Genomic DNA, 16,647 nt, shown 5'->3' with positions numbered 1-16,647 from the left:
CTGCTTCTATGAAGCAGGGTAGGTTCTGCGATTCTAAAGACAGTCCTGCTGTTTCAGTCAAATTCCTTGCTTTTCTTTATCCTTGTTGTGAATACCGCTGGTCTCCCTCCAGGACTTGAGAGGAGTTAAAACTGAGAGGAATTCAGCCATGAATACCAAGATAGCCAAATGAGTGGTCTGCTCATAATTCCTTGAGGCATCTCTTCTAATGCCTTGCACAGAACAAAAGTCCTGTTGTGGGGGTGCTTAGGAGTTGCTGTAGTCTTGGAGACTTGACAGGAATGAAAAATAATCTTTTTATGGTTTCTTGCTAAAATACTCAAACTGCTTTGGTTGGGCTTAGCATTTGAAAAATATTTTCTGGTATGTGACTTCTGGATGTTCTGGCTTTATTTGCCTTCACTCTGATCAGTGCAACAATATTTTAATATTGGCAGGATTCAAATTTATGTTTCAAGTCACAAAGGATTATCATTACCATTGTATCTGCATGACTGTTGACTTTGGTATATTATCAGAGGCCCTGTGAAAATTCATTTGCTTTCTTCAGGGTTAGTTACAGCTGAAGAATCATCTGTGTGTGAATCTCATGCAGCCTTCTAAATCTTGAATGGGAGGTCTGTGATGCAGATTGAAGAACATAATTTCAGAAATGCTGATGCTTTTACTGAAAACAGTGCTTCCACTGGCACTATTAGAGGCAGGGTACCTCAAAACCAACAGATTTTTGGTGGTGATGCTGGAGTTACACCGTAATTTGTGGTGTTTGATTCGTGGCCTAAAGGCATCCTGCTGTAGTCCGAATTGCTCCCCATCTTTCTGTACACTTGGAAGAGAAAATGTCATTTGCCTTCTGATTTGATTATTTTCCAGGTCATAGAAAAGGCAGGTGCAGTTCTGAGCCTTTCCCTTGTCCTCCACTCCCCAGGCTGTCAGGGATGAGCCCTCTTGCAGGAGACTCTGCCACCTGCTGCTTTCCTCCCTGAAGTGAGGAATCTAAGCCAGCCTTCGATTGCTTCACACTTTCCAAACCCCATCCCACTTCTGCTGTGGCAGAGCTCACTGCCATTTAAACTTTTCCTGCTTTTATGCTCTCTTGGCAGCTAATACCTGAGCTCTTTCAAGCTCAGTCTGTCCAAGCTTATTTTTTAGTAGGCAAGGCTGCTACTTTTCAAACAGCTTCTGCTCACAGTTACCTGCAAAAAATACTTGGGCGGATTTATGAATCTAGGAATTTAGTTCCTCAACTAGTTGGTATGTCCTTGATTAACCTTCATTTAAAATCAAAATAAGCCAGTAGCTTTTGACTCTTTTTTTCCCCCACTTGCATGATAATAGTATCACAGTGTTTTATCAAATATCAGTGATGACAGTCCTTAAGCAGGAAGAAAACTGAATATGTGAGCAGATTGCGTCTCAGGCAACAACATGTGATCCAATATTAAACATGAGCTTTTTAAGTTAGAGAATCAGGGAAGAGCCCAGGTTGGAAGGAACCTTGAAAGATCATCTGGTGCAACCAGATGGTTGGTTATGTAGTGAAGTAGACAAGAAATGGAAGAGAGAAACCATTTGCTTTAATGAAATTGGTCCAGTGTTTATTTCTGTATGTTCTCATCAAGAACCTTCTGGCTTTCACTTAGCAAAGGACAATTCTTGCTGGGAAAAAGCATGTTAAATCCTTTGAAGGGTTCTTTGAGTTTAAAGGTTTGTTTTTTGGGGTTTTTTTTGGTTTTTTTTTTTTTTAATTTTTTTATTTGTTGGTGTAACTGAAGGTTCTTTTTCCAGTAATTTTCTAGTCAAATATGAAGTTCAAGAGAAAATACAGTTCCTATCTAGCAGGAATACTTCTAGTGATAGCTCTCTTCCAGGTTTTTTAGTAAACCTTTACTAATGATACTAATTGTTGCTGAATTTACAAATGCTGAGAATTTACATGAAATTTCAGGAGCTACTTTTTAGAGACTACTGAGTAGTTTTACAGGTCCAGCTGTGCCTAACATCATATACTAGTCTAAAGGGACTGGTCCTAGAAAGCAGATTTCTCAGGCATCTGAATTTATTTTCCCCTGTAACTTTTTCCAAGACTAGCTTTGCAGTATCCCTTGTAAAGTGTGAGTACCTGGTGTGGTAGTCTTTTTTTACCACTGGACTAGGCAGGATAATGCTACTACTTGATTGTCCCAGAATGCTGTTGTGTTTCCTACCAAGCATCTTGGCTGCAGCACTGTAACCAGAGCTCATACTCTCTGCTATCCATGATATTCCTAAAAAGTTTGAGGTTCGGTGTTTTCCAGGACACAGGTCTGCCTAGATTAAGTGCAAATTATGCCCTTTGTTCCTGAATGTTTGTGAAAGTTGCATTTGGTTATGTTGAAATGCTAAATGAGCTTGTCTTCCAAAAGATTGAGTTAAGAGATTTCTATCTGCAGCATGTTCTGCTTTTCCTGGGAAGTTAGAGAGCACACAGTCAGAAAACAGACCTGGGAAGATGATCATAAAACAAAATTTTAGAGGTGCAACTGCACACATCTTGGACAGCTATTCCTTATGCAGTTGTGCTGTTAGTATTTTACCAAGCACTTTTTGCTCCATTACAGAGATGTGGTTGTTTGTGTGTGTTAATTCTTTAATCTGGGCTCTGTGGCATTCTGCACAAACTAGATAAATTCGCAGTTACTTTAAGAACTAAATGTTTCGTATTCCAAATGTAGTGTTTGATTCAGCTTTTGTGTTTGTTAAGGCTGAGTTGCTGTAATTTACTCACTTGTATTCTCTATCAGTTGTCTTGTGGCTTTGCACGGAACGAGTGTCCCATTTCCCTCTGTTAGGCAAAGAGTTAATCCACAGCTTCTGTGGCTGGATATGAATTTGCTTGGCAGTGTAACTACTGCTTTCTTGAAGCACCTGTTTTTGAATTTGATGCTGATACCTTGTGGGAATTAAAGTTTCAGTGTTTCAGCTTCAAGCAATAGTGATGTTCCTGCAGATCCAAACTGGCAGACATTGGTAGCCTAAATGCTAGTGTTTATTAGAGCAGAGCGAGGCTTGAGGGTAACTGTGCCAAGTGTTGGCTCATTAAATTGGCAGGAAGATTCAAAAATGCTGCTTTTAAAGATAAGGACAAGAATTGGCGTGGGCTAGACAGGGGTGAGAGAATGGCAGTGGATAGGGCTTGTGGTAGGTGTCTTCTATCTTTCTGTAGATAATTTGAAGGCAAGAGCAGACTCATTGAGACAAATGAGCTGTCATGCAAGCAGGAATAATAGCAAGTTGAAGTAATAGTGTGCAGCACTTGTCACTGCTGGAGATCAGTAGGCACAGCTCTGAAATATTAGTGTTAGAAAAAACACTTTGCTTTTCTGGAGTCCTAATGAGTTATTAATTCCTTGTATTTAGGAATTTTGATAAATATTAGTGCAGGGAAATTAGTGATTTATCTTTTATCGTGATGGGGAAGCTACTTGAAATTAACATACCCTTTGGTTTGTTTATCCAGGGGAGCCTCCCTCCCAAGGTTCACTGACACTGGTGTTCTTACATAAATTTGAACTGGTTTAACATGAACATGATTAGCTCTTGTCTCTGTTTGCAAAATACTTAGATGTATTTGGATGACTCAAATCTGGGCTGGACTGTTTAGGGTTTGATAGGGTAACTTGGTGTAGATAAATCAGATTAGAATGAGTAAATTGTGCCTCCCATTTACATCCTGAAAGAGCAGAGTGAGAGATGCTTGTCTTTGTGTTGCCATTGCTCATAATGTTTTCTATAGAGTAGATTCTTACTAATGGATTAGATTAGTAGAATCTGAGACATTTAAAGTAATTTAACAGATTTGGTCTAATTGGTAGATTAGACCAAATAATTTATTATTATGCTAATAATCTGAATTACTAAAAATAGTGAATTAATTATAATGCGGACAAAATAACTTCACTCTTTCCAAATCTTTACTCAGACTAAAGTAGGGTCTTTAAGGGGTTTCATCTCGGTTGCTCCTGCTAATGTCATGTCCTGTCCCAGTGAGTGTGTGCGTGCTGCCTCTGCTGTGGGGCTGGGACTGAGCAGTGTGGGCTGGGGGAGGTAGGACCTGTGTTCTTTGGGAAGTTTTTGAAGCTGTTTGAACCATGACCTGGAGGATAGCCAGAAGTGACATGGAAATGCAAATATACAGGTCAGCATGCACTACATCATCACTCCCTTCTGCAGGTACCACACGCCTTGTGAATTCAACAGGAACCTATTACTTATTGTTGCGGATGAACTTGTGATTTCCGGGTTCCAGAGAGAAGGCTGATACCATTAATTGGTGCTTCTGTGGTTATTGCAGATTATTTAATGTGACCTGCTCCTCATGATACCAACCTGTCATATCCTTCTACCTATGGAATAAGACTGTACCGAAGCTAATATTAAATAACCTGCTTGCATGGTTTTGAAGCTGTACATCATTTACCATGCTGCAGTTTGTAGCTTGAAAATTTCCTGATCAAGTCTCAGGATGACTTAAGTGAAAGAGGCAAAGATTTTCTGTGATTAAGTGGATGCTTTTGTTTCTATTTCAGGAAAGCCCCACAGCACTGGCAGCTCCGAACGGATTCAGCTCTCAGGAATGTACAATGTTCGAAAAGGGAAAATACATTTGCCAGTCAACAGATGGACAAGACGCCAAGCTATCCTTTGTGGAACATGCCTAATTGTCTCATCAGTAAAAGAAAGCCAGACTGGAAAGATGCATGTCCTCCCTTTAATTGGTGGAAAAGTAAGATATTTTATTTTATTTATTTGCTTGGTTAACCCGTGTCTCTTTATGAAGAGAAGATTGCATTCAATTAGGGTAATTCTTTTGGAGGGTGATTTGCACCCTCCAAAAGCTTGTTTCAATAAATGGGATTTTCAAAGTATATGAATAGCTTTTTGATTACGGTCAGTCATATTTAACAATTTAGAATGTTTGAAATAAAACTACAAAGAAAAGCAATGGGTGCACAACCAGCGTGCAGTGTTAAGTGATTTATATATGCAGTAGCATACAGCCAAAGGATACATGCAGGTTTGTTGTGTATGACCTCTGCCATTCCTCCTCATCCCAGTTTTACCCATGCTGGGTTATTCTTAAGTTCTGAAAATTAAAAAATAAGGGCATGGGCTTATTCTGAACATTATGGGAGTTTTGAGTATTCAGCATTGTATGAGTAGTGGTCTGTTGTAAGCTAACAGCAACAAACATTTTTCTTGTGAAAAGGTAAGACAGGACTTTTTTTCTGATAGATTACATCTAAAACCCAGGACTTCCAGACTGAACACAAGGAAATTTATTTTTTCCCACTGGGATGATGACTGAGCATGGGTTACCCAGATTGGTGATGGCATATCCATCACCCCTGGAGATACTTAAAAACCATCTGGACATGGTCCTGGACAGCTGGCTGGATGTGGACCTGCTTAGGCAGGGGGTTGAAGTAGATGACCTCTGAAGGTCCCTTCCAACCTTAGCTCTTCTGGGAAACTGTAGTGAAGACAGTAAGATTACAGCAGCACTGTTTTTACTGAAACAGTGTTTCAGAAAAAAATATTATTGGCTTGTTTAACTGAGAAAATGGGAAGAGAATCATCATCTTGAGGATGAATTTATACCTTAAGTAATCTTCCTTTCCCTTACATAGTGGTAAGTTGAATTCTAAAGAGTTATTTCGAGAGAACAAGCTTCACAGTATTATATATGCAGACTAGAGTTGATTCATTAATATTCTATATTAGCAGTGTGAAAAGCAGAGCTGCCTTCTATGAGCTGTTTTTCCTGCCTCTTTTATGATTCTTCACATGATTCTCCAACTCTTCCCGGGAGATACTGAAGTAGAAACATTGTCCTCTTTTGGCAACAGTGTGTGAACTCTGGAAAGTGAATTGTATTCCTGGCTGTAGGTTGCTGGAAAGGACAAGATTAAGGCTCCCATCAGCCTTTTCTTAGAGATAAATATTCTTTTCATCTCGATATTTTTTAAATTTTAAAAGGGAAAAGATTATGTACCATTTTAATTGCTTAATGTGGAATTTCTAAGCTGCTTTTGCACAGAAATGCCTTATGTGATATAAAACATGCAGACTGTTAAGCAGAAAGTTGACCAAAAAATTTTAAAAGAAAAGGATAACTAAGCTCAGAAAAATGTACTGAGGGCTTCTGCTGACAAAGCTTGGGAGGAGGGTGCTTGGCACAGAACTAAGTGTTTTTTAAATTATTGCGCAAAAATATTCTTCCTCATCCCCATAAATACTCTGCACTTCCTGGTTTGCAAAGGCTTTCCAAAATGCTGTACTGAGACACTGAGACCATAAGTTGTGTGGGACTTCTCGTGTATGGTAGCAGAATGATGTACTCTGGGTGTTTTTTAACAAGTTGAGAAATGCCAAAGAATTTAATTGGGCTGTAAGAGAAGCATTTTGTTAAGCTTGTTTTTAATAACCAGGGAGTAAAAATTGTATTTTTTTAGGTTGCATAAAAACAGCCTTAAATGCGTTTCACTGGCAAACCTTTTATGGTATTCAGTTTCTAATAAAATGTTTATGTTCTTGGTGGTTTTCTCCATTAGTTCTGTCCTCCTTCTTTTCTCATTCGTACTTGTGTAGATTTCATGAATATTTGCTACCCATGATCCATGTTGGGTGTTTGAGATGGTTAGTCCAGCTCTACTTGATGATCTGCTCTTGGGCACACTTTAACTTTGCCTTGGGGAGTTCTGCAGAGAGAGTTTTGATTCTTGTTGACTCACAGTTTTGTGTCTCTGCCGTAGGTGGAAGAAGTGAAAAAGCACCAGCACTGTTTAGCATTTAGCTCCTCTGGACCTCAAAGCCAGACCTACTACATTTGTTTTGATAACTTCACTGAATATCTGCGATGGCTGCGACAAGCATCAAAGGTGAGAATGCTGCTAACTCTGCTGTGAATGGGATGCTTGGAGAGTTTCCCCCAGTTCAGTTTCTCCATGCAACAATACTGTTCCGCTTCTGGGTTGATTGTATGGAAATACCCAGATTGAGAGCTCGTGGTAACAGGCAGTAGGGAGGTGAATTTTTCTGCATTTACACCAACACCTCCTTCTGCTGAGGTTGTGTAAGCAAAGTGCTGTACTGAAGTTCTTCCATTTTCTTATCAGCTGAATGGATCTACTGAGATCATTATAACAACAAGGATGACAAATGCAACTTCCAACATTTCAGTTAAAAAGCTTTTTTTCAGTGTTATTAAAACCTAAAGAAATGTCAGGGTTTTTAAAATTCATTCTTTACATAGAACCTAAATATTAAATTGCTAGAATAAAGGATTTTTTTTCCTGCTTTGAAGTGTTGCTGAACCTCTCTCTGGTTTAGTAACTATTTGATTTTTGGGTTATTTGTAATAAGCAAATAATTTTGTGTCAGTGGAAAAAAAGGTTACTAACGAAAACCTTTGTAAAGTAAATTTTATACTGGGCTTAGAACACAATTAATTATAGGAATTTAGGGCATGCATTATTTTGGTTAACTCTTCAGTTCCACTTCTGTTGTTGAAAGGTATTTTTGCAGTTATCTGTTTTATCTCTTAATCCCTGCCACTTTTTTGCTAAAGCTCTATATATCTTGAACTATTATATTTTTCATACTTATTACAACTGAAGTTTTTTTACTGTGCTGTCAGCATGCTCTGTTTGGTTTTGTAGCTGGCCCTAAACTGTTCATTAGTTTTGTACTTGATAGGACTTATGCTCTTTACTATGTAAAAGCATCTTAGTTTTATGTAGCAGTACTTGGAGACACTCATGTAGCACTAGATTTGTTTTGTCTTTAGATTGCAATAATGTATTATCCAGGCAATTGTCAATGATGCAGCCTAGGTTGTGGGCTTTTTAAAAGGTTTGATTGGATGTCAGACTTTCTTCAAACAGTAAATAATGCACCTTCTAGCACATGCATAATTTAAAATGTCTTTTAGGGGTTTTTTTCCTAGGAAGTTTTAAAATTATTTTTAAAGAAGCTGTTCTGGCATATCTGCTTAGGTCTGTTAAGCCTCAAGGTAAAAATCCCCAAGGCATGTTTTATGAGATGGTGAGGCACGGTCTGTCAGGTTTTTGAGTCCTTGTCGCTTTGGGGCTGTCTTTAGGACACTAGTGTCCTTTCATCTCTAGAGGGTTTGACATCAGATAAATGAAAGGCAAATCTAATGAGTGAGGAAAACAGTGGAAAACAATGAACTTCAGAGCTAGAGATAAATGGCCAGAAAGCCCCTCTGAATTACTGGCAGCGTAAGCTTGTTCTGTGCCATGCTGTGCTTCTCTCTTTCTCTCTGGTTCACCCAAATGACTAACAGCATCGGGAGGATAGCCAGCATGAGAACATATCCCCATGCACTCACGATAACCTCCCATTCTTATGTAAGTGTAGAAAGAAAATACATAGTTTCAAGTGTCTTTTCAGACTGTCAGAAGTGAAGAAACTCTCTTGCTGTTCTTTTAGTTGGTAAAAGATGCTTCGAGGAAAAATAAAGGCATTTTAAACCCCAACTCCCCAGCCCCCAAACCTGAAAATTGTCATTCTGCATTCATGTATTTTCAAACAGTACTTTGCCCCACTTCAAGTTGTTTTTTTTGATGTTTGGAGTTCCTGTCCTGAGACTGAAAAACAGACAAGCATGATTGTATGCAAGGCAGTAGTGTGGGAAGTGCTGCACAGTAACATTGTTTCTGAAGAACAGAAACAGAGAAACTAGTAATGCTGCAAAAGTAACTCAGATTTCCTCCAGCTGGTGCTGTTTGTGTCAAAGTGCTTAATTGTAAGGTGCACCACACCTGATTTGCATGTATAAAGAAATAACAAAAGTTGAATCTTCTGTAGTTCAGGCAAACTAACATTCTTGTACTGGGAAAAACCCCCAGCATTTATATGAGGTATTCTGCCTCAGGTGTTTGGGAACTAATCAAGTTCAAAGCTGCTGAAACAATCATGCTAACCAAGAAAATACTGTGTAAATCACTATGTTTCTAAAAGCAAGCAAATTTAGGAAGGGAGGTATTATGGCTCTGAAACTTAGCCTCTAGTTGCTCACTATGGGTTAGGTCACACGGTGCCTGCAGGTTCTTCCCTAATAGTGGTGTTGTATATAGTACTTGCACTTTTGTGAGTTGTTATGAATAATATTTAAGACTGTATTTTAAATATAGATGTTGTTTAATGACATTTGTTCTGAAAGTGACATTTGTGTTAACTTATATTCAGTGATAGTTCTTCAGAGTAGTTCTTCTCCTTTGTGTTCCTGATATGTGCTGCTGAAAGCTGAGGCTTCTGATTCTTACTTAGTGTAATGAAAGCTTTAATTATAAATTTTAATGCAGAAGGAAATCCCTGGTAAAATATTTCATTAAAATTGCGCAATTCAGTTTTTAACTATGAAAAAAAAATTAATGTCTGTCTTCTGTATACTTCAGAAGAGCTAGAAGATGATGTTATTTTAACTTTTAAATAACAAGCTCAATCTTGAAAGGAGGCTTGCAGAGAATGCTTACTCTGCAGTCTTTCTCCCCTCAGAATATTGGCAATGTTGACTTTTTAGTGGTGTTTCAGAATGGGACAAATCCTAATGCATCACTCCTGCAATAAATATGTGTATGCTAGAAAAGATTTGAATTTGTGTTTGTGCAGACTAGGGTTTAATTTAATTAAAAATAAGCATCGCTCCTGTATAATCAGATTCATTCTAACAATGGAATCTATCATAGCCAAGACTGCTCTTGTGCTCTGCCTCTGTAAATTTTTGGAAGGTGTTAGGATTGGTTTTCCTATATGGATGTGTCCTGAGGTGAACAGAACTTCTGTTTTCAGGACAGACTAGAATTATTGCACAAATACTGACCTAAATATCGAACTTGGTGACATACTTATTCCAAATAGGCCACTTTTAGATACACTGATTTAGCCTCAAACAGAATATTTTTAAAAGCTGGAGATCTGTCTTGTTCGTTAATATTGATAGTTCTATACCACAGTGCATTTCTTTCCTTTTACTTTCCAAAAACTGGAGGGCTAATTAAGGAAGCTTAAAAGGAAAACAGCAGCAACAGATTTGGTCCTTTGTGATCTAATGCATTCGTTCTCTTGCCAAATGTTGAAAAATAGGCTTATGCAACTGGGAAGGGGGAGCAGAGGGGAAAGAAAGGAACATCTTCACAGCTTTAAAGAATTTTGTCTGCATAAAGTTGTCATGATGGTTCTGGAACTGGCACAATTACTTGCACAGCAAATCTGCCACTGTTTGCTACTTGAATGTCAAATGCAGAAGGACAGGGCAAAGAACGTGTGTTGAACAGTGAGGAGGACGTGATGAGGGGGTTCCTCATTTGCCACTTCCAAAAGCTAAAAAGCTACACCCTTAATGTAGAAGAGAGAGAGGTGTTACTATACAGTATTAGGGGATGGATGGGACTTGCTGTTGTGAGGCTTTTATTTGGGATGTGGTCTGCTGTTGGATGCTTCTAACAGCTAAACCTAACCATTTTACAACATGTGAAATTTCTGCTGTGAGCATTACACACTTCATGACATGGATGGTTTGGTTGGAGTATAAAAGGATTAGCAGTCCTCTATGTTCCAAAGCATGCAGTTAAAATGGATGTCAAGGTCTGCCTTGGAAATTCAGTATTGCAGAGCTTATGCCAGGATGCATTACAGAATTTTATCTTCTTGGAAATAGTGTGCCCCACTGGGCATGCTGGGATGAGTTATGTGACCCCACAGAACCTCTCTCTCCCCTCCTGGCTGTGGGAGAGCAGGAAGTGAGTGTGTCAACAGCTTCATGTGATAATTGTTTCCTGCTTTAGTGCTTGGTTCAGTGGGGCAGGTAGAGGAAAAGAGGCGGTGAGGGATAAGGGCTGTGAACAGTGCGTGTCTGTGTAGGTAGGGAGAGATGTACAGGCACAGAGCCTTGTGTGTCTGCACACCATTGACCAGAGCTGGACAGCTGTGGCTGGCAATAAGTTGTCATGTGGGGCTTAGATGCCTACATACGAAAGAGTCCTGCCGTTGAAAATACAAGGAATGTCCAAAAATAGGATTTAAAACCTACAACATTTAAGAGTTTTCCCTTGTGTGCTTTTATATTTTCCTTTCCCTGTTTCAGTCATCTCTGTGTAAATGTCTGTCATGGAAGTATGTGGTGTTCCAAACAACCGTAGCCTGTGAAAAAGGAGAGATGATGTCAGTGTACATTATGTTTAAAACATGGTAAAAATAGCAAGAATAGCAAATTCAACTGAGAGGGGCGTGCTGCCATGTTGGCCTTATTCCTTTTATGCCAGTGCAGAATGCTCTCTTCATACATTTACTTGCACTGTGAAGCTAGCAGAAAATAAGAACAGATTAGAATTTGGCTTATACTATACAAGGAAGTAATGCAGGAGCCTCTACAGCTGTAGTGTCCGTCTTTCCTCAACTTGTGTAGAGATTTACCTGAAGCAGCAGTGCAAAATTATTCGTTTTGCTTTTTGCTTTTTTTTTCTCTAAAGTTACCTAGTTCTGACCATCGCCTCAGTCTTCTAATTATTTTTTCGGTACGAATTTGACAATTGTGTACAGAGACTGTTGTAAAAAGAGGAGTATGAGCCCTGTAAAGCTGATCTGTAACTCTAGTGATACTTACTTCTGATGAGGAGAAAAGGCTTGAGTTCTGACCACATGCTTGGTGCTACAAACCACATTTATACATATAAATTCTACAGAATTTAGAAAATAATTCCTGACCTTGACTGCAGTTCTGCAAAAGTATTTCCAAAATAGGAGACCAAGATGATTAGCTTTTGGATATGTTTTACGGAAACTGTGCTGAGGAAATGCAGTAAGCAACAATTGAGCATTACTGCTAGAGATGTACCTGCTTTTCAGCTGTGCTTTATCCACCTTTGAGACAGGAATAGATCACCAACTGTGGGACTGCTTTTTCCTCCAGCACAGAAGATTTTGCTCATTAATTAAAGTGATGGGAATTAAGGTATATCCACTTGTGCATATAGCTTCATCTTTATTTCAGATACTCTCAGATGTTAGTGCTTGTCTTTCTCCTGTCATCCATAGTCAACCAGGAAAAGTTGTGTGAGAAACTTCCATGCCAGCTTCATTGTGGAACAGAGAGCTTTTAATTCAAAATACAGCTTCAAGTCTGTAAAGAAGGCTTGAAGCCACTAGTCTCATTGTTAAGTTAGCCCTACAATGTGTTTGCCTTGGCTTACCCTCTAGGTGTTTGACCTACTTCATATGTATTTCTGGATACTGTAATGAGCTGTCTTCACCGAGTTCATCACTGTAGTGATTTTTATTACCAAGCTTCAGTTGTTTCTGGAGGCATTAGGGACAGGCTTTTCTGATGCTTACTGGTCAAAATGGGCTCAGAATACCGTCTTGCAGTGCTTTGATCAGAACAGCACCAGTGGTGAGTGTAGGGAAAATCATATGCAAGGATAAAGTAGTTTATTTTAAGTTCTTTGGGATGTTACTTGTTACAGTGCTGTCAACTTTTATGTCTCTGGATGCACTGTCTCCTCTCCAAGTCTATTAAGCTCCCTAACCAATGGGCAACCTTCTTCTGGAGGAATACTGTGTAGACTTTCAATACAATTTGAATTTCTAGATTAGCATTTCTGCTTTTATCTTTTGCTCTTGGTTGTCACCTGTGGTCATTCTACAGTGAATTGTGTACAACAGACTACTTGTGTTGCAGTTAGGAGTTTCTGACATTTCCTTTTAGCCTTACAGTCTTAGTCTATGTTTGAATGTACCTTTGTGATTTGGAGCTGCCTGGTTTTGTGTGTTTTGGGAGCAGGTTGGAGGTCAGGAACCTGCTGGTTGGTCACTGTGAAGGTGACCATGAAGTAGTTGGTTTGTTTCTTGTGCCAGTTGAGCTTGGAGGCTGAAAAATGAGTCTTTAATATGACCTAAAAATTAGTTTAGTATACTGCCAGCATCAGTGGGCATCTTTTGAGAATAGCCTTTAAACAAAGCTTGTTTTCTTTGTGAATAACAATTTGTGTTTCTTCACACTTGAGACTAAGCAGCACCATTAGCTTCTTGGAAAAGTTGGTTCAACATCTAGTCAAGGATAAAGAACCCAGGAAGATTTTCTCGTTTTTTAGTCTGTCTTTTTTTGAGCTGATCCTTACTTACAGGAAATATGATGACTCTAAGTTCAGTACAAGGAAACCATTTTTTCCCCTAATACCATAAAATGACAATGTTGAGATAATGCTTTAACTAAAAATAGATCCCTAAAAATAAACCCACAGCTTCCTTTTGGTGGTGATTACAAATACTCAAACATAAACAAACCTCTGGTTTCCATGCGGAACTTGACTTCCTTTTCTCTGTGTGTGTGAAGTCTTCAGTATTTGGGACCTTTGCTCTGAAGTAATATCTGGTCATTCTTGCTGTTGATGGCTTCTTATCTCAAGTGTGAAAGCAGAAGATTGGGCAAAGCAAACTTGAAGCCAGTTTTCTTGCTCTTTTGATGATAACACTTGAAAGTTTTCCTCCTCCTCTTTCCCTGCAAAGCCTATTCTTTTGTGTCTTTTGTTATATGAGGTTAGTTGACATTTTGGAAATTAACTTCTGGGTGTGTTTCAGTGTAGTCAGTCTCTCTTAATGGTTCAGGAGGGAAGTCTGATATTTTGTCTCAGCTGATTAATTTTGCATGTCTAAACAGTTCAGCTGATTTTAAAGTGTAATGGTGACTGCAAGCTCTTCATTTGTATTTTAGAGAAATTAGTTTCACTGTTGTTTTTTTTTTTCTTTTGCTGGAATTTAGAGAGTCTGTGGTTCTTGTTTTGGGCTTGCTGCCTTCAGTTAATAATGGTTATTGAAGTATTGAAGCCAAGAGTGAGAACAGAAAACTAGGTATCGCCCACGCATCTGGAATAGCATTCAAGTACTGGCTTTTGAAGCCTCTAAATCAGGTTCTGGTATTATTGAAGCTGAATTTGTGCAGCTCTTGCATAATTACAGGAAAGCATCACCTGAAAGCTCAGTAAGGTGTTGTATATGTTATCTTTTTAGGTGTGTTCAATCCAGAAGGATCCCAAAGTGTTTCCAGTAATCTCTGGAAGTGAAAGAGTAGAAACAAGTGTGAGAATGAATGTAATGTTGCTCTTAATGAAGCTCAGGGGAACCAAGTGTCCGCAGTGAGCACGTGCCGTAAGACAGGAGGGGATTGCAGGGACTGACATATTGCACAGTATTTTGGTGTGTGTAAGGTGTGATAACGGAGCTGGTCTTGAACCTGAATGACTGTAACACTGAAAGCCTTTCCAAGTAAAGTCTAGCAGCAAGGAAGAAAGGAGAGGAATTATTAGCAAGACCTAACTTCAGGGTCATTTACTCTCCTTAGGCCTCTTCTGTAGTCAGTGGAGAAGGATTAAAGTCTCCAAAAAGAAGAGGGAATGAGTGCTGGAGACCAGTTTTTGGCCACATGCCAGTAGAGCTATATCCTTATTTGTATTACAAAACACTTGGGTCAGAAGGCCTTTCTGAGTTAGAGTGGAATAATGGCATGAAAAGTGTTCATCTCAGTGTCGAATTTTCCATATGATACAGCTGTGTCAAAGAACCTAGATCAGCAATTGAGGACCTAGCATAATCTCTTGCTTAACACAAACAAAAAAAAACCCTACCACCCTCTCCATGTGGGACTGGGGAGACTCACACAAGTGAACTTTCAGTGTAAATCTTACTGGCAAGAGTCTGAAATCTATAGTATATCATAGAATAGTTTGAGTTGGAAGAAGCCTTAAAGATTATATAGTAACAAAATTCCCACCATCGGCAGGGACACCTTCGAGTAGACCGAGTTGCTCAGAGTCCCATACAATTGGACTTCGAATGTTTCCAGGGACAGAGCATCTGCAGCATCTCTGAGCAACCTTGGATCATCTTTGTGACCTTCCTCTGGACATGCTTTAAAAAGTTCAGGTCTTTATTGTGTTAGAGACCTTAGACCTGGATGTGGTACTCCAAGTTTGGTCTCACAAGGGCAGAGAAGAAGGGGCAGAGTCATCTCCCTTGCCCTCCTGGCCACATCCCTTTTCACGCAGCCCAGCCTGTAGTTGGACTCCCTGTCTGTGAGTGCACATTGTTGGCTCATGTCTGCCTTTTCATCAACCAGAACCTCAAGTTCCCCTCCACAGGGCTGCTCTCAGTGATGTACCGTACGTATATCTGGGGTCACCTCCTGACCCTCATGCAGCTCCTGGGACCTGGAGTTCCTAAACTTCGTGAGCTCTTGCAGAACCACTTTTCAAGTTTGTCCAGGTCCTTCTGGATGGCTTATCTTCCTTCTGTTGAGTTATCTGTAAGCTTGCTCAGGGTGCACTTGATCTCACTATTTTGTTGATAAAGACATTGGAGAGCACCAGTCACAAGACCTGTGATCCTGAGGGCCACTATCTTCCACCTGACAGAGAGCCATTAACCACAACTTTGGCTGCATCCATCCACCAATTCTTTACCTGCTAATTAGTCCACCCTTCAAATCCATGTCTTCCTGGTTTGGAGATAAGGGTGTTGTGTGGGACTGCGTTGAAGGCCTTAGAGAGGTCCAGATGGATGACACTGGTTGGTCTTCCCTTGCTGACTGCTGCAGTCGCTCTGTCATAAGAAGGCTACCAGACTGGCCAGGCATGATTTGCACTTAGTGTTTTGTATGTGCTTTAGTAGTGCTTCTATGAGGATCTGCTGCGTGATTTTCCCATGCTGAAATGAAAAAATGCTGAAAGGAAGTCCTTGCTGGAGGGCTATCCATTGCAAAGTCTGCATGCTTGGCAGTACAGCAGCTTGTTTTTGTAAAAAAATAAATCTAGCAGGAATAGTAAGAAGAAAAGGGCTTTTTCTTAATTTTTATGAGACTGTCACCTCTTTGGCAGTATTTACAAATGAATTATTTTCAGTCAAGCTGTTCTAAGGATCTTAATATTCCTTTCTCCACCAAATGGAAATTCACATGTCTAAATTATAAGTAGCTTAATGCAACAGCTAATTACTGTCACTTAATTCTAAGTTACATCGTAAGCCTTGTCCTTGCAGGGATCTCGGTGTGAGCATCCCAGTGTGACTGCCACCAAGGTACAGAGTTGATATCATTCCCTGGGTAATATTGATACCAGTACATTATCTCTAGAAGAAGACTACTTTTCCTCCAGGAGGTACAAAAGTACTCATATTGTGGTAATGACTTCAGATACTACCCAGCATTTCCAAATGACAGATGATGAATGTCACCTTATTTGTCAAATTCTTGCTCTCAAGATCTTTATGCTAAACTTGGGTCACCAGCTTTCACATCTATGAATTTTTTTCTGTTCTCCTATCATGAAAAGTAAGGGAGCCCAACTTCTGGCTAATCCCCTTTGCATTTTCCCCTCCCCACACACGTTTGCTAATGCTGTTTTCAGTTGTTAGAGGTTTGCACTAGGGCCAAAAGTAGAAGTGACCTGTTTGTATGGAGATAAAGAGAGAGCAGAGAAGTGACAAGTTTAAATTATTTTTGTTCCCCCGAGTCTTGCTGGCATGAGGTGTTTGTACCAGAGGCTTTTGACTGCTTCACCTGCAGAGGAGGAGAGATGGGGCAAGAGTGCCCTG

At 39.6% G+C, this 16,647-nt stretch overlaps 1 protein-coding gene across 1 annotated transcript in view; it reads left to right on the top strand.

Moving 5' to 3' along the window:
* Positions 1-16,647, top strand: part of PHLPP1 (PH domain and leucine rich repeat protein phosphatase 1) — a 135,397-nt gene that overhangs the window by 67,876 nt on the left and 50,874 nt on the right. The window contains exons 2-3 of the mRNA XM_064426813.1: positions 4,569-4,765; positions 6,795-6,920. Of these exons, the coding sequence (XP_064282883.1) occupies positions 4,569-4,765; positions 6,795-6,920 (323 nt within the window). The remainder of the gene's footprint in view (positions 1-4,568; positions 4,766-6,794; positions 6,921-16,647) is intronic.

This window comes from Passer domesticus, chromosome 1 (genome assembly GCF_036417665.1).
Source record: "Passer domesticus isolate bPasDom1 chromosome 1, bPasDom1.hap1, whole genome shotgun sequence".
Classification (NCBI taxonomy): Eukaryota; Metazoa; Chordata; class Aves; order Passeriformes; family Passeridae; genus Passer; species Passer domesticus.
The sequence above is the reverse complement of the archived record's forward strand: the minus strand, read 5'-3'. Positions and strand labels throughout refer to the sequence as shown.